Source organism: Callospermophilus lateralis, chromosome 3 (genome assembly GCF_048772815.1).
Source record: "Callospermophilus lateralis isolate mCalLat2 chromosome 3, mCalLat2.hap1, whole genome shotgun sequence".
Lineage (NCBI taxonomy): Eukaryota > Metazoa > Chordata > Mammalia > Rodentia > Sciuridae > Callospermophilus > Callospermophilus lateralis.
In genome coordinates this window covers 119,063,749-119,088,499 of record NC_135307.1, presented here as the reverse complement: position 1 = coordinate 119,088,499, position 24,751 = coordinate 119,063,749, and the positions used below count along the sequence as shown (strand labels likewise).

At 31.9% G+C, this 24,751-nt stretch overlaps 1 protein-coding gene across 9 annotated transcripts in view; it reads right to left on the bottom strand.

Moving 5' to 3' along the window:
- Window positions 1–24,751, bottom strand: part of Scaper (S-phase cyclin A associated protein in the ER) — a 447,154-nt gene that overhangs the window by 270,049 nt on the left and 152,354 nt on the right. For all 9 annotated transcript variants that reach the window (XR_013090777.1, XM_076851161.1, XM_076851163.1 and 6 more), the window contains 3 exons: window positions 24,376–24,457; window positions 22,715–22,867; window positions 21,735–21,842 (listed from right to left, as the gene is read on the bottom strand). Coding sequence is in view for 8 of the 9 variants with exons in the window: in XM_076851161.1 (XP_076707276.1) it covers window positions 21,735–21,842; window positions 22,715–22,867; window positions 24,376–24,457 (343 nt within the window). In the remaining variant the exon portion in view is untranslated. The remainder of the gene's footprint in view (window positions 1–21,734; window positions 21,843–22,714; window positions 22,868–24,375; window positions 24,458–24,751) is intronic.

The window sequence follows — 24,751 nt, the reverse complement described above, 5'->3', positions numbered from 1 at the left end:
ACAACGGATTTTTCATCAGAGACGCTGAAAGCGAGAAGATCCTGGAACAACATATTTCAAACTCTGAAAGACAATGGATGCCAACCAAGAATTTTGTACCCAGCAAAATTAAGCTTCAGGTACGACAACGAAATAAAAATCCTTCATAATAAACAAAAGTAAAAAGAATTTGCAGCCAGAAAACCAGAACTGCAAAGCATCTTGAGCAAAACACTACACGAGGAAGAAATGAAAAATAATGACCAAAACCAATAGTGGGAAGTACCTTAGTAAGCCACAGAGCGGGGGGAAAGCTAATCATGGAGAAACAAACCAAATTAAAAAAAAAAAAAAGATAAATAATCAAACATGGCTGGAAGTACAAATCATATATCAATAGTACCTCAAAACATGAATGGCTTAAACTCACCAATAAAGCGACAAAGGCTGGTAACATGGATTAAAAAAACAAATTCAACAAAATGCTGCCTCCAGGAGACACATTTGATTGGAAAAGATACACAGGCTGAAGGTGAAAGGTTGGGAAAAAACATACCACGCACACGGTACTCATAAAAAAGCAGGGATGGCCATCCTCATATCGAATAAAATCGACTTCAAGATTAAGTTAATCAATAGGGATAAGGAAGGACATTATATACTGTTAAAAGGAACCATTCACTAACAAGACATAACAAGTATCAATATTTATGCACCAAATAATGGTGCTGCAATGTTCATAAAACAAACTCTCCTCAAGTTCAAGAATCAAATAGACCACAACACAATAATTGTGGGTGACTTTAAAACTCCTCTCTCACCATTGGACAGATCCTCCAAACACAAGCTGAATAAAGAAACTATAGAACTCAATATCACAATCAATAACCTAGACTTAATTGACATATATAGAATATATCAACCATCATCAAGTGGATATACTTTTTTCTCAGTAGCACATGGATCCTTCTCAAAAGTAGACCATATATTATGCCATAGGGCAACACTCAGTAAATATAAAGGGGTGGATTTTATCTGATCATAATGGAATGAAACTGGAAATCCATGATAAAAGAAGGAAGGAAAAATCATACATCTCATGGAAAATGAACAATATGTTACTGAATGATCAATGGGTTACAGAAGACATAAAGGAGGAAATCAAAAAATTCTTAGAGACAAATGAAAATACAGACACAACATATCGGAATCTATAGGACACAATGAAAGCAGTTTTAAGAGGGAAATTCAATGCCTGGAGGTCATTCCTCAAAAAAAGAAAAAAACAACAAATAAATGAGCTCACACTTCATCTCAAAGCCTTAGAAAAGGAAGAACAAAACAACAGCAAATATAGCAGAAGGCAAGAAATAATTAAAATCAGAGCGGAAATCAACAAAATTGAAACAAAAGAAACTATTGAAAAAATTGACAAAACTAAAACTTGGTTCCTTGAAACAATAAGATCGACAGACCCTTAGCCATGCTAACGAAGAGAAGAAGAGAGAGAACTCAGAGATGAAAAAGGAAATATCACAACAGATGCTACAGAAATACAGAAGAAAATTAGAAATTATTTTGAAACCCTATATTCCAATAAAATAGAAGATAGTGAAGACATCGATAAATTTCTTAAGTCATATGATTTTCCCAGACTGAATCAGGAGGATACACACAATTTGAACACACCAATATCAATGGATGAAACAGAAGAAGCAATCAAGGACTACCAATCAAGAAAAGCCCAGGACCGAATGGGTATACAGCAGAGTTTTACAAAACCTTTAAAGAAGAATTAAAACCAATACTTTTCAAGTTATTTCAGGAAATAAAAAAAGAGAGAGCCCTTCCAAATTCATTCTATGAGGCCAACATCACCCTGACTCCGAAACCAGACAAAGACACCTCAAAGAAAGAAAACTACAGACCAATATCTCTAATAAACCTAGAATCAAAAATCCTCCATAAAATTCTGGTGAATCGAATACAAAAACACATCAAAAAAATTGTGCACCATGATCAATTAGGATTCATCCCTGGGATGCAAGGATGGTTCAATATACGGAAATCAATAAATGTTATTCACCACATCAATAGACTTAAAGATAAGAACCACATGATCATCTTGATAGATGCAGAAAAAGCATTCGACAAAGTACAGCATCCCTTTATGTTCAAAACACTAGAAAAACTAGGGATAACAGGAACTTACCTCAACATTGTAAAACCTACCTATGCTAAGCCTCAGGCTAGCATCATTCTGAACAGAGAAAAATTGAAGGCACTCCCTCTAAAATCTGGAACAAGACAGGATGCCCTCTATCACACTTCTATTCAATATAGTCCTGGAAACACTGGCCAGAGCAATTAGACAGACGAAAGAAATTAAAGGCATAAAAATAGGAAAAGAAGAACTTAAATTATCACAATTTTCAGATGACATGATTCTATACCTAGAAGACCCAAAAGGGTCTACAAAGAAACTACTAGAATTAATAAATGAATTCAGCAAAGTGGCAGGATATAAAATCAACACGCATAAATCAAAGGCATTCCTGTATATCAGCGACAAAACTTCTGAAATGGAAATGAGGAAAAACACCCCATTCACAATATCCTCAAAAAAACTAAAATACTTGGGAATCAACCTAACAAAAGAGGTGAAAAACTTACACAATGAAAACTACAAAACCCTAAAGAGAGAAATAGAAGAAGATCTTAGAAGATGGAAAAATATACCATGTTCATGGATAGGCAGAACTAACATCATTAAAATGGTCATATTACCAAAAGTTCTCTATAGGTTTGATGCAATGCCAATCAAAATCCCAATGGCATTTCTTGTAGAAATAGAGAAAGCAATTATGAAATTCATATGGAAAAATAAAAGACCCAGAATAGCAAAAGCAACTCTAAACAGGAAGTGTGAATCAGGCAGTATAGCGATACCAGATTTCAAACTATACTACAGAGCAATAGTAACAAAAACAGCATGGTACTGGTACCAAAACAGGCAGATGGACCAATGGTACACAATAGAGGACACAGAGACTAATCCACAAAGTTACAACTATCTTATATTTGATAAAAGGGCTAAAAGCATGCAATGGAGGAAGGATAGCATCTTCAAAAAATGGTGCTGGGAAAACCTGAAATCCATAGGCAACAAAATGAAACTGAATCCCTTTCTCTCGCCATGCACAAAAGTTAACTCAAAATGGATCAAGGAGCTTGATATCAAATCAGAGACTCTGCATCTGATAGAAGAAAAAGTTGCCTCCGATCTACAGACTGTGGGGTCGGGCTCCAAATTTCTTAATAGGACACCCAAAGAACAAGAGTTAATAACAAGAATCAACAAATTGGACTTATTTAAACTAAAAAGTTTTTTCTCAGCAAGAGAAACAATAAGAGAGGTAAATAGGGAGCCTACATCCTGGGAACAAATTTTTACTCCTCACACTTCAGATAGAGCCCTAATATCCAGAATATACAAAGAACTCAAAAAATTAGACAATAAGATAACAAATAACCCAATCAACAAATGGGCCAAGGACCTGAACAGACATTTCTCAGAGGAGGACATACAATCAATCAACAAGTACATGAAAAAATGCTCACCATCTCTAGCAGTCAGAGAAATGCAAATCAAAACCACCCTAAGATACCATCTCACTCCAGTAAGATTGGCAGCCATTAGGAAGTCAAACAGCAACAAGTGCTGGCGAGGATGTGGGGAAAAGGGTACACTTGTACATTGCTGGTGGGACTGCAAATTGGTGCGGCCAATTTGGAAAGCAGTTGGAGATTCCTTGGAAAGCTGGGAATGGAACCACCATTTGACCCAGCTATTCCCCTTCTTGGACTATTTCCTAAAGACCTTAAAAGAGCGTGCTATAGGGACACTGCTACAACAATGTTCATAGCAGCACAATTCACAATAGCTAGACTGTGGAACCAAACTAGATGCCCTTCAATAGATGAGTGGATAAAAAAAATGTGGCATTTATACACAATGGAGTATTACTCTGCACTAAAAAATGACAAAATCATGGAATTGAAGGGAAATGGATGGCACTAGAGCAGATTATGCTAAGTGAAGCTAGCCAATCCCTAAAAAATAAATGCCAAATGTCTTCTTTGATATAAGGAGAGCAAGAAGAACAGAATAGAGAGGAAGAGCATGAGAAGAAGATCACCACTAAACAGGGTTGAGAGGGGGGAGGGAAAGAGAGAGAGAAGGGAAATTGCAAAGGTAAAGGAAGGAGACCCTCATTGTTATACAAAACTACATATAAGAGGAAGTGAGGGGAAAGGGGGAAAAAACAAGAGAGATTAATGAATTACAGTAGATGGGGTAGGGCAAGAAGATGGGAAGGGAGGGGAGGGGAGGGGGGAAAGCAGAGGATAGGAAAGGTTGCAGAATACAAAATACTCTAGTATGGCAGTAGGTAAAAAAGTGGATGTGTAACCGATGTGAATCTGCAATATGTATATAGGGTAAAAATGGGAGTTCATAATCCGCTTGAATCAAATGTATGAAATATGATATGTCAAGAACTTTGTAATGTTTTGAACAACTAATAAAAATAAATAAATAAATAAAGATAGGCAAAGATGCAAGATACAATAAGAATCCTTGAAAAGAAGAAAACCAAAGCAAGGGACATACATATACATACACAAATGCGTACATAGTGTGAGTATGTATATGTGTGTATATGCAAGTGTGTACATATTATATGACATACACATACATGTCATATATATTTTATTAATTTCCTGATTTTAGTCACAAATCCCAACCCAACAGTAATAAAAACCCTGATGATGCATTTGAATATCATTTCTCAGTAAAATTAACTAGAGCTTCTATCAATATGGCTGATAACAAGTCTAAAAAAAGGAAACTATCAATTTGGCTATGACAGAGGGCTTAAAAACAAACTTTAAAAGGCTCCCACAACTAAAATATAATTTCAGCTTTAAATCAAAAGTATTTAAATTCATGGATTCATAATTATGTGCATGTGCGCACATGCACATGCACACACACACACACACACACACATCAGACAACCTTGTTATCCAACAGGGAACCAATTTGTTATTCTGAAAACTGTTATGTAATCAAAAATTAACACTGTACTCCCCATACAAAGTGTACCACTCACTTAAAAACATCTTTAAATGTACTACAAATATGTGAAAATAAAAATATACAATTAAAGTATTCCCAAATCCATGAATTAATGGATCTAGGCACTGACCATCATCAGTGGATACAGGGATCCACAAAAAGGAAGACAATCAGATATAATATTTGGCCCAATGAAAACAACTATAATTATAGTTTTATCAAATGATCAAACCTGACTCTGACCGAGTCTCTAGATTCACTTGCTGGTAGGCAGAAATTAGGATGCAGAAAATAGTGTACTATACCAGACTCCACACTAATAGAGCTGTATCAATTAACTTAATTTCTTTCACTAGGGACTGCATTTCCTAATCCCTTTTGTAGTCAAGAGGTGGCCAGGTGACTGTGTACTCATAAATAGAAAATGAACACACACTCAGTGTTTTTAAGATTCATTTATTTAATCAGGCATAGTGATGAACACCTGTAATCCCAGTGACCAGAAGTTGAGATGGGAGGACAGCAAGTTCAAAGTCAGCCTTAGCAACTTAGTGATATTCGATCAATGATAGAGAACTTGTTGAGCATAAGCCCTGGGTCAATACCCAGTATAAAATAATAACAATCATCATCATCAACATCATCATCATCATCATCAATTTACTTTCTTCCTTTTCTGCAAGCTGAACACAAAACTATAACATAGCTCTGATCATGAAGAAAAGAGCAATCTTAGGGGGTCACAGAAATAAAAAATAGGTTTTTGAAAAAACATATCACAAAAAGTTACCCTGACCACTTTTGCTGCTTACCACAGAACTATACTGTAAGAAATAAACATCTTAATACCACTATATTTTGGATGCTTTTACAACAGCCTAAATACTGCAATTATGCAAAAAAAATCCATATATATATAAATATCTACTTTGGGTATTTAAGTATATAAATGTGTATGCAAAAAGGGTCGAGTATTAATATTAATACTTAATATATAAATGAGTGTACAAAAAGGTTCAGAGTATTAAAATTTTCACTAAATAACTGATAAATAAATTCTTATTGGAAAAGAGGAAGTTTAAAACCTATCACTATCAGGAGCTGGGTTTTTAGCTCAGTGGTCGAGCACTTGCCTAGCACATGTGAGACACTGGGTTGGATCCCCAGCACCACATAAAAAATAAATAAAGATATTGTGTCCGTCTTAAAAAACAAAAAACTTAAAAAAAGAATGTATCACTTTCAAAATCAGAAAGAAAGTCTCTATAAAAAGAAGTCATTCTGAAATGCTATCTGGAATTGGCTTCAAACAAGATTCCAGAAGATTGAATGAAATGTCAATGAGTCACAATTCGCCTGAATTTGTCATTGTAAAGTTGGGTATAGTGAGTACATGGAGATTCATCATACTATTCTGTCTTTTGTTACCTGTTAAAAACTAACCACAACAACCAGTTTAAAAGATAGTCATTTCATGAGGACTAATAACATGCACAAAAAAATTTAAAATTCCTAATTTGCCTTAACAAATCAGTAAGTGAAATTACAACATTCATATTTCTCCAACTGAACTTAAAATCAAATTGGTACATTTGGGTTCACCATTCAAATACTGAAAGCATATATTACAAGTTTGAAACTTAAAAGGAAAACACAATCTTGTTTAGAATGTAAAAATAATGAGGAGGTGCTTTACTGACATAAGATTCATTGCCTTCCTATCCTGGTTCTCTTATGTCTGAGGTTACGCAACAGGACAAAAATTAACTGCCAACTACCTGAAACTCCTAAGTGGCAGTGCTTATCAAAAGAGTCATGTTCTGCTTTCTGGAGCTAGTTTGATATGAAACTTCAAATGCTCTTAACCTAATTTCACAATCAAATCTCTCAAGACAGGAAGTGCACCAGCAGGATCTATCCACTAGCTAAGAGGTTGTAAAGTTACTCTCACTAGGCTAGCTCCAGAACATAGTATACCTGCATAATGCCCGAGCACCTATGTGCCCAGGAAGGCATCACTTCTCACTGTATCCTCACAGATAATCCTTTCCTTAATTTTAAAAGTGTATATAAATTTTTTATTTTAAGGAATTTCCCTTAACCGTTAAATAGCTGAAGAAACAAATAGAAACCCTGGGATTGCTTAAATGCCTACAGTAGAAAAATTGTAATTGAGTTAGTTAATTGTTCTTATCTAAATAGAGGGTATTAAAATTACTTGAAATACTTAAGAACAATTTGTTTCCAAGATTGGATTTTTTAAATTATTTTTCTTCTCCCTATTAATGGCTCTAGATTCCTGATAAGGTGTGAGCTGTGTCCTGAACCATAGGACCTAACCTTTGAGCTCTGATTCTTGGTAACAGCCTTACTTGACAACCCATCCCTACTTCCACTGCCCTGAACTCGCTAAATATTTGAAAAATACAACAATCTCAACTCCTCTTACTTCAAGTGATGTTTGCTTCAAGTCGTCTGTAGTTCTAGCCATCAAAAAACATAAGCACTCTTAAGTCTACCTTGCTAAAAAATCACCTACTTTCCCAGCTCAATCTACTTAACGTTTAATAAATGCTCAGTAAGAATAAATAAATAAATACTGGCATAATTTGACTTATACAAAATTAGAGGAATCTTTCTGTATTTATTTCCTTTTGGTAATTTTGTAGAAGTCAAATTATGCAAGTATTTATTTATTTACTTATTCTTACTGAGCATTTATTAAATGTTAAGTAGACTGGCTGGGAAAGTAGGTACTTTTTTAGCAAGGTAGACTGCAGTGAGATTTACTTTAAAATATCAGCAGTAGGAGCTGGGGTTGTATACCAATGGTAGAGCACTCGCCTAGCATGTGTGAGGCACTGGGTTTGATTCTCAGCACCACACATAAATAAATTAAATTAAGATCTATTGATGACTAAAAAAAAAAGCAGTAGATAATTCTGTAAATTACAATACATACATTAAAATACTACACAGATTTATTAACTTTTAAAAATATTAATGCTACTGAAATTTCTATTGCATAATGTTAAATAAAAATTCAGGATTCAAATGTATATGACACAGTTAATATAATGTATAAATGTGTAAGATTTAAAAATTAATTAATATAAAGGACAGGAAATAACTAGATAAAAATGTTAACAATAGGCATTACTCTTTTTTCCTGTTTTGGTGATTTTCTACAATGAATATTAATGTTTAATAGTTATAAAATTAATGCTATTAAAGACATTCAAGGAAAAGCAAGCTCTTTTAGAGTCCATTTACATAATTTTATAATTATTATATAGTTGCTAAAGGATTATTCTGTAGAATAATGAGCAAATTTTATATCTACTTACAATTCTAATTATTATGATACAAAAATATTCTCTTCCATACAAAATAGTTACATGCTTTACTTATTTTCAATATGTGAAATCTGATTAGGACCCAAAAATCTTTCCCAAAGTTCCTGAATCTTCTATCTTCTAATACAAGTTTTAAAAACACAATTTCTAGCCTCATGGAGTTCTGTGTTCAATTCAAGTCCTATTCTCCTAATAATAAGATCAGAACTTAATCTTAGCCATATTTGATTCTGTTAATTGCAAATAAGATTATAATAGAAGACAGTACTTTTCCTTTAGGTATGAAATCCAGGTTGAGAAGTAGAAACAGCACTAAACTAGTGGAAAGACCCACACCCTGGTAAAGTCTGCAACTCATAACTGAGTGATTTTTTTCTGGGTTTCAGTCTCCTAACAAATACAATAAAGAGCTCAAATAATTCTAAAGTCCCTTTTTCTAAGATTTTAAATATCACTGAAACAAGCACAAAAGCTAATGAAAGATGGCTAATTACATATACACTAAATTCTATAATAACAAATAGATATAAGAAAACTAATACCTATGCAGACATGATCTCATCAAAGTTTATATCCTTCTTATTCTTTTAATTACCTTTTATGGCATACTACACTAAAGCACTGGCCTTTCCAACATAATTTACTATATTAAATGAAATAATTCATACCAAGGTTTATGACCTTGATATTCTATCAAATTCTTCCTAAGGCTCTCATATTTCCTTATTTTTAATAAAAGAGACATAAAAAATGAGGTATGGATAAGCTCACAATCTTTGGGAAGCAATGTAAAAGTTCTAAAAATAGCATAAGTAGAAAAATATAAAAATATAGAATTTTAGTAAACTTCCATTTTTAAAGCTTTCTCAAATGTTGCCTCAAAATAAGCATGTTTCATAAAATATAGGACATCAAAGTAAATATTCTACTTCCCATTTTTAAAACAATATTGAAGTTTACAACTGAGAATTTTTAAGGATGTTATTCTTCACAGATCAAAAGGACTTATATGGGGCTGCAGTTGTGGCTCAGTGGTAGACCACTTGCCTAGTACATTTGAGGCCTGGGTTTGAACTTCAGAACCACATAAAAATAAATAAATAAAATAAAGGATTTGTGTTCCATCTACAAATAAAAATATATATTAAAAGGGGATTTAAATGAATACTTTGAAAAAAGAATAAAAAATCATTAACAATAATATAAATGTATTTTTTATTTGAAAATCGAAAGTGTTCTTTAATAAAAACTTACTGTCATAGGAAAACTGGGAAGGGTTAGAGACCTGAGGGGTTGGAACCTGTAGTTCTTATTTCATTAGATGAGGAGGAGGATAAGAAAAGTGAAGGAAGATGAAGATGTAGGAGGGTAGGAAGGAGATGAATGTATTTGAGAGCGAAAGAACTGGAAGAAGATGGAAAGTTGGGAGAAAGAGAAAATATAGGAATATTCACTCAAAAACAACATGAGGAGCTGGGGTTGTGGCTCAGTGGAGAGCACATGCCTAGCATGTGTGAGACCTTGGGTTCGATCCTCAGCACTGTATAAAAATAAACAAATAAATAAATGAAGGTCCGTCAACAACTAAAAAATACTGAAAACAACAACAAAAAATGACATTTTCAGACAGTACTTTACCATATATTTTGAATAGCATCCTCATAGATAAAGCATATTTAAAATAATATTATTTAGTTTAACTTACTAAAATGTAACTCAACACCTACTCTTTGTCAGGGGTTTATGTTAACTCTAAAATTCAAGAGAAATGTGAATCTCTAGATGTCACTTTAATTCAGAATAAAACCAAAAGAATCTGTAGTAAACGATTCTTTTGATCTGGATCATTCCTCCATAAAACTACTGAAGTAAATAATCCTCTAGATGAATTCAGAGGAACTCTTTAAAGCTGATTTGTAATCACTTGTTTTGGATGGCATTAGCTATATCAAAGTATCGATATTATCCAAACACCATTCAAAGATGAAAACACCACAGAGAAAAAATTGTTAATTAATATTAAAATGAGGGTGTTCAGACATTCAAGAAACTGGCAAAATTATCAGAGGTTGGCACACATGATGTCATTTACCAATGTTTCCCTGTGATGACCTAATGAGAGAATACAAGCAAGTGGTCAAGAAATGATTCAAAATATAAAATTAAAAGTTTAGGAAGTTTCTTTATATTTAAATAAAGTTTAAAAATTTCTCAAACAGTAAATTTGAGAAAGTCTGAAATACAATGCCTTTTATCAAAATGATGCCCACTGTGTTGGCTTAATTTGGAAAAATTACTCATTTGGCAATGACAACATTTTAAACTACATAAGCCTTTTTCATTAAGATTCAAATGATAAAAGATTCAAATGTGTTAAGATTCCTTTCTATGGATGTAGGATACACTTATGTTTTTTATCAATTACAATCTATGTATTATATTGTTTGGAGTGACAGATGAGAAAAATGAAGCTAATGAAATACTGTGAAACAGACACCATACAAAAGAGAAAAGGTCATCTTCTGATCAGATGACAGTACACCATCTGTCCCCCTGCCACTCAGTGACAATTACAAATACTCCATCAGTTTTCTGGTAGATGGAAATGATGTATGAGGAAAAGCTTCTTTTGCAGATTCTGATGTTTCTTTCTGATCTAATCTAAGGTTTAACAGATGACTCAAAGAAAGGACCAGAGTTCAACATACTTATTAATTTATCATGCTGTGAAGACTGAGAAAGATCTGAGCTCAATACTGCCACTAGAAATGGTTCAGCTATATTGAACCAAGACTTATAATGGAACAGTATGTTCACAGAATGTTCAGGTTTCAAATATAGCAACTTCGATTGTTATCATCTTCACCCTCAGATATCATTTCAATATAAAGTACCAATAATACCACTTATCATAACTAACATCACTGTTTCAATCCAAAATCAGTCAGGTAATGGTCATAGTCAGAACTCAATATCTCAGTGGCTTCCACAGTAAGAGTATGAGTCAGAAGCTTCACATCACACTCAACAGCATTGGAGTAAACATTCCATTTAAATGTATTAACTTAAAAATGTTTAAGAAAAAGACACAAACAAAAATATAATACATAGTTTACAAGCTAAAGGATAAAAAAAATATATGCTACCCTAACACTAGAGGGAAAAAAAAGTGGGATGGCTATATTAATATTAGTCAGGTAGATGTAACAGAAAAGAATATGACCAGGGATAAAGAATGTAATTTTATAATAAAGGGGTCAATCACAAGGAAATAACAATCCTTGGCATTTAAACAACTAATAACACAGATAAAACTACATGAAACAACAGCTAATAAGACTGCCAACAGAAATAGACAAATTCACAAAATTGATGACTTCAAGAATCCTCCTTCAAATATCTAGAGAACAAGTAAGCAGAAAATCACCAAGTATGCATAGATAAGCAAACTTCTGAGGTGATAGATATGTTCACTATTGTAATCATAGTGTTAAGGTTTTATGAATGCATGGATATGCCAATATTTATTAAATTATACAACTGAAAATAAGAACAATTAAATGTACAACAGTTATATCTCAAATTTCTTTAAAAAGAAATTCCTAAAAAAGGGCTGTTCCTAATACTTTAAGTGAAAGAAGTAATTCAATTTTCAAATTTCTTCATAAATACTTTCTCAGGAAAATAACTTTAACACATTCCAATACTACAAAACATTGTATCTACCTAAAAAACAAACAACATATAAAAACTCAAATACTGTAAGACTTAATATTTATTTCTTAGTTGTACACAATACTTTTATTTTGTTTGTTTATTTTTATGTGGTGCTGAGGATCGAACCCAGGGCCTCGCACGAGCTAGGCGCTCTACTGCTGAGCCACAACCCCAGCCCCTGTAAGACTAATTTAAAAGAACAAAATCGAGCCAGAAACTAAAACCAAAGGGAGGATATAAAAATAAAGGGATAATAAGTGAAATTATTGACTAAAAGGGTGACAAAATACAAATAACATAGGGAATTAAAAGAATACTATTCATAGTTATATGAAACTGATTTGAAAACAGTACAAAAATAATTTTTGGAAAATTCTCACAGTAGAAGAAAATCATGGACAAATAAAATATTTTAATAGTTTCATTAATAAAACTACAGAGCTGTTTTTTAAATCTTCCCACAGAGAAAAGTCCAGGACCAGATGAGTTTTACAGACAAATTCTGCAAAGATATCAAAGAAAAGACAATACTAATGTCATACAAATAGTTCAGAAATTTAAAAAAGCATAAAATGTTACTAACTTATTGTATGTGCATAATCCTGACACCCAAACCAGGTAAAGATGATGCAAGAAAGGAAAATTATAAAACTGTATCACCCATGAATTTGAATGCATCAACAGTGAGTAAAATACTAACAGTATATTAAAAAGATAATATGCCACTAACAAAAGAAGCTTTCCAATGATAGCTTAATATTAAAAAATTACTAGATATAATTCACTACATTGAAAGAATTAAATTACACAAATAACAAAAACACTCAAAAAATTAGAAACAGAAATTTCTCTAAGTGAAAAAGATTATTAAACATATAGAGCAAAAATTACTTTAAGAAGAAAACATTAGAATCAGAGTCTTTAAAATCAGAAGAGACAGGATGTTTGTTATCACTACATGTGTTCAACATTGTTAATACAGATGCGAAATAGTGTTGTAAAAAAAAGAAATTCACCGGAGAAATTTTTTTTAAGTATATCAAAATAAATTCTCAGAAAGAAGTAAAACAGGAAATAGTAAAGCCAAGACATTAATCAAAGTGCAACAAAGAAGGATCAACAAAACAACCAAATTTATAAAAATTCATATATCTGGCAAGAATGATAAAGATGAAAATAAAGACAAATAAACAATGTTAGAAAAGAAAGAGAAAATAAGAGATTTCTTTTAATATCATAAAAGAATACTATAAAATTTTTTTGCAAATACTTTGGAAAACTTTTCAGAATAAAATATATAACTTCCTAGAAAATAAAAAAATCATCAAAATACATGTAGTAAATCATAGAAAGTCCAAATGTAATCTAAGAAATAAATTTCTATTGTAAAATCTGCCCAGCCTATTAGGATGGCTACTTATATTAAAAAACAGAAAGTATTGGCTAGGATGTGGAGAAACTGCTAGTGAGAATGTAAAATGATATCGCCATCAAAACTTCAAAAATAGAATTATTATATGATCCAGAAATTTACTTCTGAGTACATACCCAAAAGAATGAAGAGCAAAGATTCAAACAAGTATTTGTATGCTTATGTTCATAGTAGCATTATGTGCAATAATCAAAAGGTGGAAGCAACCCAACTGTCCAGCAATGGACAAATCTTAACAAAATATGGTATTTGAAAAGGAATACAACTAAATACAATAGAATGTCCACCCTAAGCAAGGAAATTCTGTCACATGCTATTAACATGAATAAATCTTTTTTTAATATTTATTTTTTGTTTTAGGTGGACACAGTATCTTTATTTTACATTTTTTTATGTGGTGCTGAGGATTGAACCCAGTGCCTCACGCATGCTAGGTGAGCACTCTACCACTGAGCCACAACCCCAGTCCCATGAATGAATCTTAAAAACACTATATTGATGGAAAGAAGAAAGTCAGAAAAGGACAAATACTGCATGGTTCTACTTATCTGAGATTCCTAGAGACAAAAATTAGAAGAAGGGTTGTCCGATACTGGGGGAATAAAGGAATTGGGAGTTAACTGTTTTTCATTTTACTGCTCTTCAAGATGCAAAATATTCTGTAGATGGTGTGATAATAACATAAGGTAACCAAACTATACACTTAAAAATGATGATAAAAGATGGAATCTATGGCTTTGAAATCAAGTGTAAGATCTCTACCTTTTTTCTTCTTTCTCAAGATTGCTCTAGCTACATAGGGTCTTTATGATTCCATATGAATGTTTGAATTGCTTTTTCTATTGCTCTGAAAGACATCATTTTAATTTAACATGGATTGCACTAAATCTGTAGATTCTTTGGGTAGTATTGACTATTAAAATATTAATTTTTCCATTCCGTGAACAAAGGGTATCTTTCCTAACTTATTCATGTCTTCTTCATTTTCTTTCATCAATGTTTTCCAGTGTAAATATCTTTCATATCCTTGGTTAAATTTACTCATGAGCATTTATTCCTTTTGATTGTATCGTAAGTGAAACTCAAATTCTTTTTGCAATATTAGTGTACAGAAACAAAACTCACTGTGGTAATCATTAATCAATGTATATGTGTATTAAAACATCACATTTTATATCTTGTATACAAACGATTTTGTCATCTAAATTTCAACAAAACTAGAAAAAATAGTTGATACTAAATTTTAAGTTCTGTGTATTTCACCACAAAAGAAAAGGACCAAAAAATTTTTGAAAACACATAACAAGCACATACAATTTCTCTATTTGTGTAATAAGAATTGTAATGCATTCCGCTGTCATATATAAATAAAAAATTTTAAAAAGGAACATACAATTTTACTGATGCATTAAATAAAACATTCAAGGAAGAGATAGTTTCTATTTTATGCACCATGTTCCCCAGAAATTTTTTAAAAAGAAAAGAACTAGGAAAAACTAACTGGTTTTTATATGAAGGTTCTACAGCATTAAGAAAGGAAAATACTAGATGATAACAAAAACAAATTTATGTGTTTTTAAGAATCATGACAAAACAAGTTTAAAATTAGAAAAATTAGGGCTGGGTTATAGCTCAGTGGTAGAGGGCTTGCCTAGCATGTGTGAGGCACTGGGTTCAATTGGTGGCACTACATCAATATAAATAAATGTATTATGTCCTTAAACAACTAAAATTTTTTTAATTAGAAAAATTACTATATTATACAAAAAATTAAAAGAAACCTCTTCCCAATTAAATTGTGCTGAAAAGTGCATTTCTCTTTAACTAAAGCAATTTTAAAAAGCAAGAATAAAATGGAGAAAATATCCAATACAAATTAATATTTATTTGTTATTTTTCAAATCTTACAAAACTAGAGATAGTAGGGAATTCCCTTAACTTGATAAAACACTTATAAAAACCTGTAAATTGATTCTACTTTTAGTTTAATCAATTTGCAATTTTAGAACAATTGATTAAAAAAGAAAAGAACAGTAAAACCAAGTCTTAATTTTATTCAGTTCAATATGCCAAATTAAGGTCAAATTTTACAGCTAATCAACAAAGCTGAAAATCTGATAAGAGTCAATTAACCATTCTTTAATTCTCTATTTGGGGGTCACTTCTACAACTCCAAAAAATAAGCTTGAGTTTAAAACTACACACACCTATTGAAACAATCTGATCAAAATGGTCCTAAATAGAATCCAGTGTTTGAACTCGTATAAAGGTGATCAAATGACACTGTAACATTTTAAAAGAATAAAAAATAATTAAGGGTGTAATTGGTTCAAATATCCAAATTTGCTATAATGTTTTTTTCTGATGCAGATGCATCCATTTTAATTTCAATGTAAATGTATTTTTTTAAATGAACAAGACAAAGAAGAATCCTGAGCAATACAGACACAATCTCCATTATCCTCTTACCTTCTTTAATTTAAAAAAACTGTGTTTACTTCCATCAAAGATACCTAGGTACACAATTTCACCAGATCAAACAACAGCAACAACAACAAAAGTTTCTTACTTATCTCTTCACTTATTTCCCTAGTCCAGAGGCAACAATTTTACCTGAGAAATTTTTTTCTTTCTGTTCCTTAATACATATTCATACAGCTACTTCTTCACTTTTCACTTTTAGCATTATCTTGTGACTTCACACTATGGAACATAAAGATTTAGTTCTATTCCCTACACATGGTTCCAAAATCCACATTTATATTTTTCTGTCCTTCCAACTACCAAAAAAAAACAAACAAACAAAAAAAACAGTGTTATATACGTGGTAGAAATATGGGGATAACTACATTAATAACCGATGCTGAAATACTTTGTAATCTAAAACAAATAATTTGACAGTGTTATGGTTTAGATATGAGGTGTTCCCTGAAAGCTCTCATGTTAATGCAGGAATATTCTGTGATGAATGATTAGATTATGAGAGCTGCAACCTAATCAGCCCATCCTACTTTGAATGAACTAAATGGAGGTAACTTTAGGCAGGTCGGGTATGGCTAAAGAAGGTGGGACAAGGGGACATGCATTAGAGGGGTTTATCTTCCCTGTGGTCCTTTTCCCTTGCTCTGCTTCCTGGCCACCAAAAGCAGAGCAGCTTCCTTTCACTATGACCTTCTCCCTCGCTCTGGACCCAAAGCAATGGACTCAGTAAACCATAGAAAAGACCTCTAAAATTATGAGACAAAATAAACTTTCCCTTCTCCAAGTTGTAGGTATTTCGGTCACAGAGACACAAAACACACACAGAGAAAAAACATTAAACTGTTAATGTGAAAACTGTTTTATAACTTTATGATTTTCTGGTAGATGTAGCTTCTCTGCCAATGGCAAGAAGATATAATAACTATTAAAATTATTATAAAAATATTTAATTCTAAAATTCAGTAATTCTGATTGAAAATGGGCATTCCCTATTCATCAATAAATGTCCAGTTTGGAATTAAAATATTAGATGAAGGGGGGTTGTGGCTCAGTGGTAGAGCGCTTGCCTAGCATGCATGAGGCACTGGGTTCAACCCCCAGTACCACATAAAAATAAACAAAAAAATAAAGGTATTATGTCCATCTACAACTAAAAATATATTTTGAAAAAATATTAGATGATGAATTTCAAATAAAGAAAAGACCCTTAATGAAAGTAAGAACATTTAGAATCAATTATTTATTCAGAAAAATGAAGAGAATCTAAATTAGGCAGGTTAAGTGCCCAGCTTGTCATCTTTCCTTATTGTTAAGGCAAAACTGTTCATATTCATAAACTCCTATGGAAAAATTCTTTCATTCTTTCAATTCTCCTCCAATGAAATTGTCATAGTATGGATTTCAAGATTAGGCACATGTAAAAATTCTTTGTAAAAAAAAGCACATATGAGTAGCTCAGTGATACAGCACTTGCTTAGCATGTGTGAGGCACTGGGTTCAATCATCAGCACCTCATGTAAAATAAGTAAATAAAATAAAGATCTATCGACAACTAAAACCAAAATTTTTTAAAAATACATATGACAAAGTTTTGAGTGTATGTTCAAGGAGAAGCATCTTGATTTGTGCAAATTTGCCTCATCATAACCTTGCTTCAGATCCTCATCATCCAGCTGAAAGAAAGCAGTTACAAAACAATCATATGGTTGTTCCAGATTTTAATATCATCCATGGCGACAATTCTGCAAGCCCTTACAACGGCCACAGAAGAAACACATGAGAAACTATTAACTTGAAATCTATGGATATATAAAAGCAGCCAAAATTCCCAATCATGCTAAGTTAAAAGGATCCAGAATAAAAATAAAAATAGCTTAAGGGGTTCTTTATATATTTTATAAAGCAACAGTGTTCACATATGTAGTTAACTAATTGCCTAATTAGCATAATTTTTTTAGGGAGAAATACAATTTCATAATTCCAAAATCACATTTGATTTTAAACATCCAATAAATTATATTAATTTAAAATCTTTCATGAAGATCCTGTTTATACTTTTAGGAATAAAATGAAAATTAATTATTAGTGTCTATATTTAAGTATACAGCATAATAGAATTTGCATAATTTACAAGCCCTGAAAGCACAGGAGTACCACAAACACATAAATATACAGACTCAAAATTGAAAAAAAAATCCACAATTTTGTAACTTCATTCTCCATACATGATTAAATATACTTGCAACTTGCACCAAAAAATACTATCAGTCTCTTCACCTAGTATGAAAATAGGAAAACAAAGAAAGTAAGCATAAAAACAAATGTTATTGTTTCCCTAGAAATGCATGTAAAAATTTTAGAATGTATTTATATATAACACCTATTTTTGACCTTTAAAATCACATACTTTTCTCATTTGAATTCTAAGATAATGAAAGAAAAAAAATCAAACATTCTAAGAGTAGTTTTGTGAATCTCGAGAATACTAGAAAAACTCCCCTGTTAAATTATAATAAAAATACCAAACAATAAAGCTTTCTTACTCAGCAGCCACCTATTATGTTGAAGAGGCTTAAAATAAAATGTGTCAAAGATCAAGAGTAAGTTATCTGAGATGTCAAGTGCATAGGGTCAAAGGCACAATTTTATTAGGTCAGAGGTGATATAAATAAAATCTTATATGTCAGAGAAGAGGGGTCACAGACAAGGTGTATATAATATAAAGACGTCACAGAGGACAAGTAATAACTTTAAGTAAAACAAGTGTTTACTATAGATATATTCACTGATTAAAAATGAAACTTCTATGTAATATAAAATAATTATTCTATATAATAATTCATATGCTATATTGCACACTACTTTTTTGGAAGAATGTTCTATCACCAAGAATATCCACATGAATTAAGCAACAAATTTCAGAAAATGTAATTCCTTTGAACTCAAACAGTACACAAAATGAACACATCAATGACATCTGAAATTAGAATGATTAAATATCAGATCACGATGATAGTGATAAAAAATTAGATATCATTACACCATTTTTTCCAAAAATCTAAAATTTCTAATATTCTTTCCCTCTTACCCTTTCTCATTGAAATAAAATTTACATTTTAATTTATATAACAACATAATCAAGAAAATTTTTCAAAAATTTTTGTAAATAGTATATTTACCTTTTTATTAAGGGAGCCTAACCTCAAATAACTTACATAAATGGAAGAATTTTCATCATAATGGAAATTATCTTATAATTGAGTCAGTATCTTCATTACAAAGTAAATTATTCCACTTATAAAAATCAATTTTTAAATTTTTTTTTAGTTGTAGTTGGACAATACCTTTATTTATTTATTTTTATGTGGTGCTGAGGATTGAACCAGCACCTCGCACATGGTAGGCAAGAGCTCTACCACTGAGCCACAACCCCAGCCCTATAAAAATGGATTTTTAAAGGGTATTTTCAAAGTAGAACACATAGATAGGGAACTCTAGTTCTTTATTCTTTTAATATATACTTTTTAGTTGTTGATGAACCCTTATTTATTTATTTATTTATTTATTCATTCATTCATTCATTCATTCATTCTCAGTGCTGGGAATCGAATCTAGTGCCTCACACATGCTAGGAAAGCACTCTACCACTGAGCTACAACCCCAGCCCAGGGAACTCTAGTTCTAAACAGCAAACTCAAAGAGAAGACACGAACATTTATGAAAGATTTAACTAAGAAAAAAATTCTATACTACTCAGTCTTAAAACACAATTTGAATAAAAGGCAAAAATTTATTTGAGCCCAAATAGATAATTACATCCATGTTCCACTTCACTTGTATTAAAAATACTTAGATTTACAAAGGAGAAATATAGAGGCCCACTCAAAAGATATCGTCAAGTCACACATATAATCTTTCAGTTCAATTCAACTCAATTTAAAGCATATTTATTAAAAACCTTAACTATGTGTCAAGCTTTGTGTAAAACATAAATATATAGGAATTAAACACCAGAAACTTTTCATTCCAGCCACACTGAACTGGCTTGTGGTAGAATAATGTTCCAACTCCAAAAGTTGCACAAAATATACAAAGCAACTATTAAGGCATTAAAGAATAGCTAACATGACCAGAACCTCAGAGACTACAATCCCTAAAAGGAGAGAAGCACAGAAAGCAAGCTCGACTTTCACCCTGAACTTTTCCTTAAGGTATTATGTCAATAACCCCCTTCTCTTTGGCATGGGAGAACAGTGCAAGCTGGTAGATCAATGAGCTAAGGAGACAGAATTTAGGTTGAAACTTGAGGGGGAAATTCTTCTAGAGAAGGAATTACAGCAAAGTGAGCCCAAATAACACGTACCATTGTCCTCCCCACACAATGAGAAAACAGCAGTTTCATTCCTTCTACAGATAAAATTTATTAAGGAACCAATGATGGAACTACTTGCTTTCTGATAGCATCCCAACCATAGCAAATCTTCTCTTCTTGAATATTCTCCAAAATGAACTAGCATAAGCCAAATTCTAAAAGACCTTTCTAATACCCTCTTTCTGAAAAGCTCTACAACTCCCCATGGTGTATGTTTTAACAAGTCAACAAATCCAATTTTATTCAACTACAGATGTGTTCCTGATGGTCTTTGCCTAGAGGGAGCTGACAAAAATCTAAGAAAAATAATGAACTATAGCCAAACAAAAACAAAAGGAATCAATCTTACACACTTAAAGATGAATGAAGTCAGATACAAAATAGTAGATACTGTGTTATACCATTTATATGACATTCAAAAATAGGTAGGATTAATTGATAGTGCTAAAAGTCAGATAGTTAAATTTGGGAATGTGACTGGGAAGGGGCATACTGGGAACTTCTGGGGTACAATAAATGATCTATCTTTATCTTGGGTTGTAGTATTATTAATGTACACATATGTAAAAATTCATTACCTATAGTACTTTATGTCTGTGTATTTTACTAATTTATGTCACACCTCAATTATTTTTTAAGTTCAACATACACATGCACCTACACACAGGTAATGCTTTCAACCCATAACAATCTTTTCTGGGCATCTTAAGAGATACTTGACAAACATGAATTTCTCATTCTTGAGCAGCTGTAGAAATTTTTTTCATAAATAAACAAATTCATAGATTATCTAGTTGTATAATCCAAGTCATGAAAACTGAATGAAAATATTTATAAACATATTTATACAAATCTAAATTCTACATAAACAATAATTATAGATGAATAATGCATTTTCCAAAACTTTCTAAGTGCTTTATTAATACAAAATTATCCGATTATATACAATATATACTGTTATCTGCTTTCTAAGAAATTTGGTATATTACTAAGTAATTCTTGACTTGCATTACTAAAATATAAAAAAAAACATAACTTTTTCTTACACAAAAATTATGAGAATATTAAATTTTTGTTTCTAATTATTAAATAAATATATATATTAAAATGATACATTTGCATACTTATTATAGTTATTAAGTGCTAAATAGTTTTAGCTAATCAAAGAAATACGTACAAACATGGAATTATTCACAATAAAAAAGCATGTACTAGATACTCAATAATTAAGTGTAAATAAACAAAAGTAAAGCATACCACTTCTTCATCTGAAAGTTCACGCCCTTGGATGCTGCTATTCTCTCTCACAGCTTGTTGATGTTTTTTGCCTTTAATGTGGCTAAAAAGATAGACCTCTGAAGAAATCTAAAAGCATAAAATCAAAGCAATGCAATCAATAAAACTTTTTATCTAATTTTTAATATTACGTAGTTGATTTATTACTTTATATGTAAGTTGAGATCACTCTTACATTTACATATTAGGCTTAAAAATACTTTCCTTAGAACACAATTCTGAGAATCCTCTAAAAGACATATGATCAAAAAAGGCATGGGACGGGGGACGTGGCTCAAGCGGTAACGCGCTCACCTGGCATGTGCGGGGCACTGAGTTCGATCCTCAGCACCACATAAAAATAAAATAAAGATGTTATATTCACCGAAAACTAAAAAAATAAATATTTTTTTAAAATTCTCTCTCTTTGTTTTCTCTCTTAAAAAAAAAAAAAAGGCATGGGGCTGTGGTTGTGGCTCAGCAGTAGAGCGCTCACCTAGCATGTGCAGGGCCTGGGTTCGATCCTCAGCACCACATAAAAATAAAATAAAGATATTGTGTCCAACGATAATTAAAAGAAATATATATATAAAAAAGGCATGTCATCCATAATAGCCAACCTAATAGGAAATATTTTACTCTAGGTCTGAAGGTTCAAGTCTCAGCACTGAAAATGTTGCTTTACTTTTTTGCTTCCAATACCTAAGTACATTGGTTAAGGCTTGCATTAAGCAGGCATACATCCATTTTGGGAGCACCCAACTGCTTTGACACTTTGCACTGCCATTCCTAAATACTATTATTTGTACATACTTTTCATTCAAAATCATGAAAGAAACCCATGGTACTCAGGAGAAGTCTAAACATAAATTTTAAAAGATTAATGAATGTATTTGCATGGTTTCATAAAGTTTAATAATAAATTATAATATATCACCATAATATTGACAATGGCAACCTACCAGGACATTGCAGAGAGAACACTGTTTCTTTCTTTCATAAGGAGTAAGTTTTGGGGCATAATCAGTATTTGCATGTCGCCCACTACTTAACTCAGCAGCTTTTTCTTTCCTTTGTTCAATCTGTTCCATGTGCCGCCGAATGCTTTCATCATGCTGCAGGTGAAGTCGAAGTGTGAAAATTTCAAAAACTACTCAAAATTATACTAAGAACTTAGAAAAAGAACATTTCCATTAAAGCTTCCAAAATAATGCAAGAATATTTTATTTCAAAATCAACTTGTACAATGAAGACAAAGGTTTTACATGAAGCCCTTTAACATCTTCCACATGCACATTTCTCATAGTGTGTTCCATAAAATATTAGTAGGTAAGAGAGGTTCCACAGTCAAATAAATTTGGAAAACAGCAAGTTAAAGCTGAACAGGTTTTTAACATAGAAAGTTACAAAGTCCCTAGCATGTCACTATGCTCTATGACTCAGTAAACTTGGTTTATAGGAGGCAACATTTTACAAATTATATGCCTGCAACACATTTTTGAGAACTTTTCCTGGAACACACTGTGGGAAATGTAAAATTCATGCTTACTCACATATCAAGCAAGGCTCTTCATAATACAGATCTCTACCTACTACCCTTGTTTCATTTCTAGGTGCCTTTTGCCTCCAGTGACTATCACAGGAAAGTCTTATAAAGAGCTACTTTAGACTTATGTCTTTATGCTCATACTATTTCATATGGTTAGAATACATTCCATTCATCTATCATTTCTCCTACCCACTCAAATCATCCTTCTTTCAAGATTTAGCTCAGGAATTCCCTAAACTTATTTCACTTTCCTCTGATACCACTCAGATTAGACTAAGTATCCTCTTCTGTACTTCCACAGAACTCCCTGTGTGCCTCGATCTATATGGAAATTATTTGGTTACATCTGAATCTCACACTGGATTATGAATTTCCTGACAATGAAATTATATCTTATTAATTCATAAATACTTGCTGCACTAAATTAAAATTAATAATAATAAATTCCTATGACAATATAAATAGTAAAATACATTATTCTATTTTAAGGGGTTATTATCCCTCTAAGGGAGCCAATGTGTAAATAACTATGATAACAATATAAAATAGTCATACACCAAAGACTGCCTACCTGTTGTTGTAACTGCACAAATTTTCTAGAAAATATCAGTTTATCCTAAGCACTGAAATAAGCCATAAGAAACATCTTTTTGGTTTACTTCTAAATGATTAGAATCTATGACTATCAGAAGCCTAGCAGTAATGTCTTCAAATCATCAATAAATTGCTTAGTAAAAACAGGAAATGTTAAACTTCATTAACATTTTTTCCACATTTGTTCTTTCTATCTTCCCCCAAATAAATTTAGTTTCCAGATAGCTGAGTTTGAAACAATCATAGTGCAATCATATAACACTTGTCTAAAAACTGATTATAGTGGCTGAGGCTGTAGCTCAGTGATAGATAGCTTGCCTTGTACATGTGAGGCACTGGGTTCAATCCTCAGCACCACAAAAAAATATTTTTTTAAAAAAGACTGAATACAAATAACTTAATTTTTGTTCTATAGATAAAATTTTAATATCATGTTCCATTAAAAACTCTAAAATTTCAAATAAAAAATAATATCCCTACCTTGAGCTGAATTTTTTTCTGTAGCTCTTCCATAGCTTCTTGTTGAGCAGCTGTGAGTGCCGCCAATCGTTCTTCCCTGTCTCTGTAAGAAGAGAACTGAAATTATAAACTCAACTGCTTAGAATAACAAATCTCATGAGGTTAAAAAATATAATTAGGACACAATAATTTATACATTCTAAAGAACTATTTGAAAATTATTTTTTTCTGAGTGCCTACTGATTCTCAGGTATAATGTTCACTAGATATCACTAAGTATACTGCTCACTAAAGCAATAAAGTTTTTGTTTGTTTTGTTTTTGTTTTTTTGGTACTGGGCAGCAAAAACTAGCAGCTATGAGAATGGTTTCTGGACCCAAATATTTAAATATTTCCT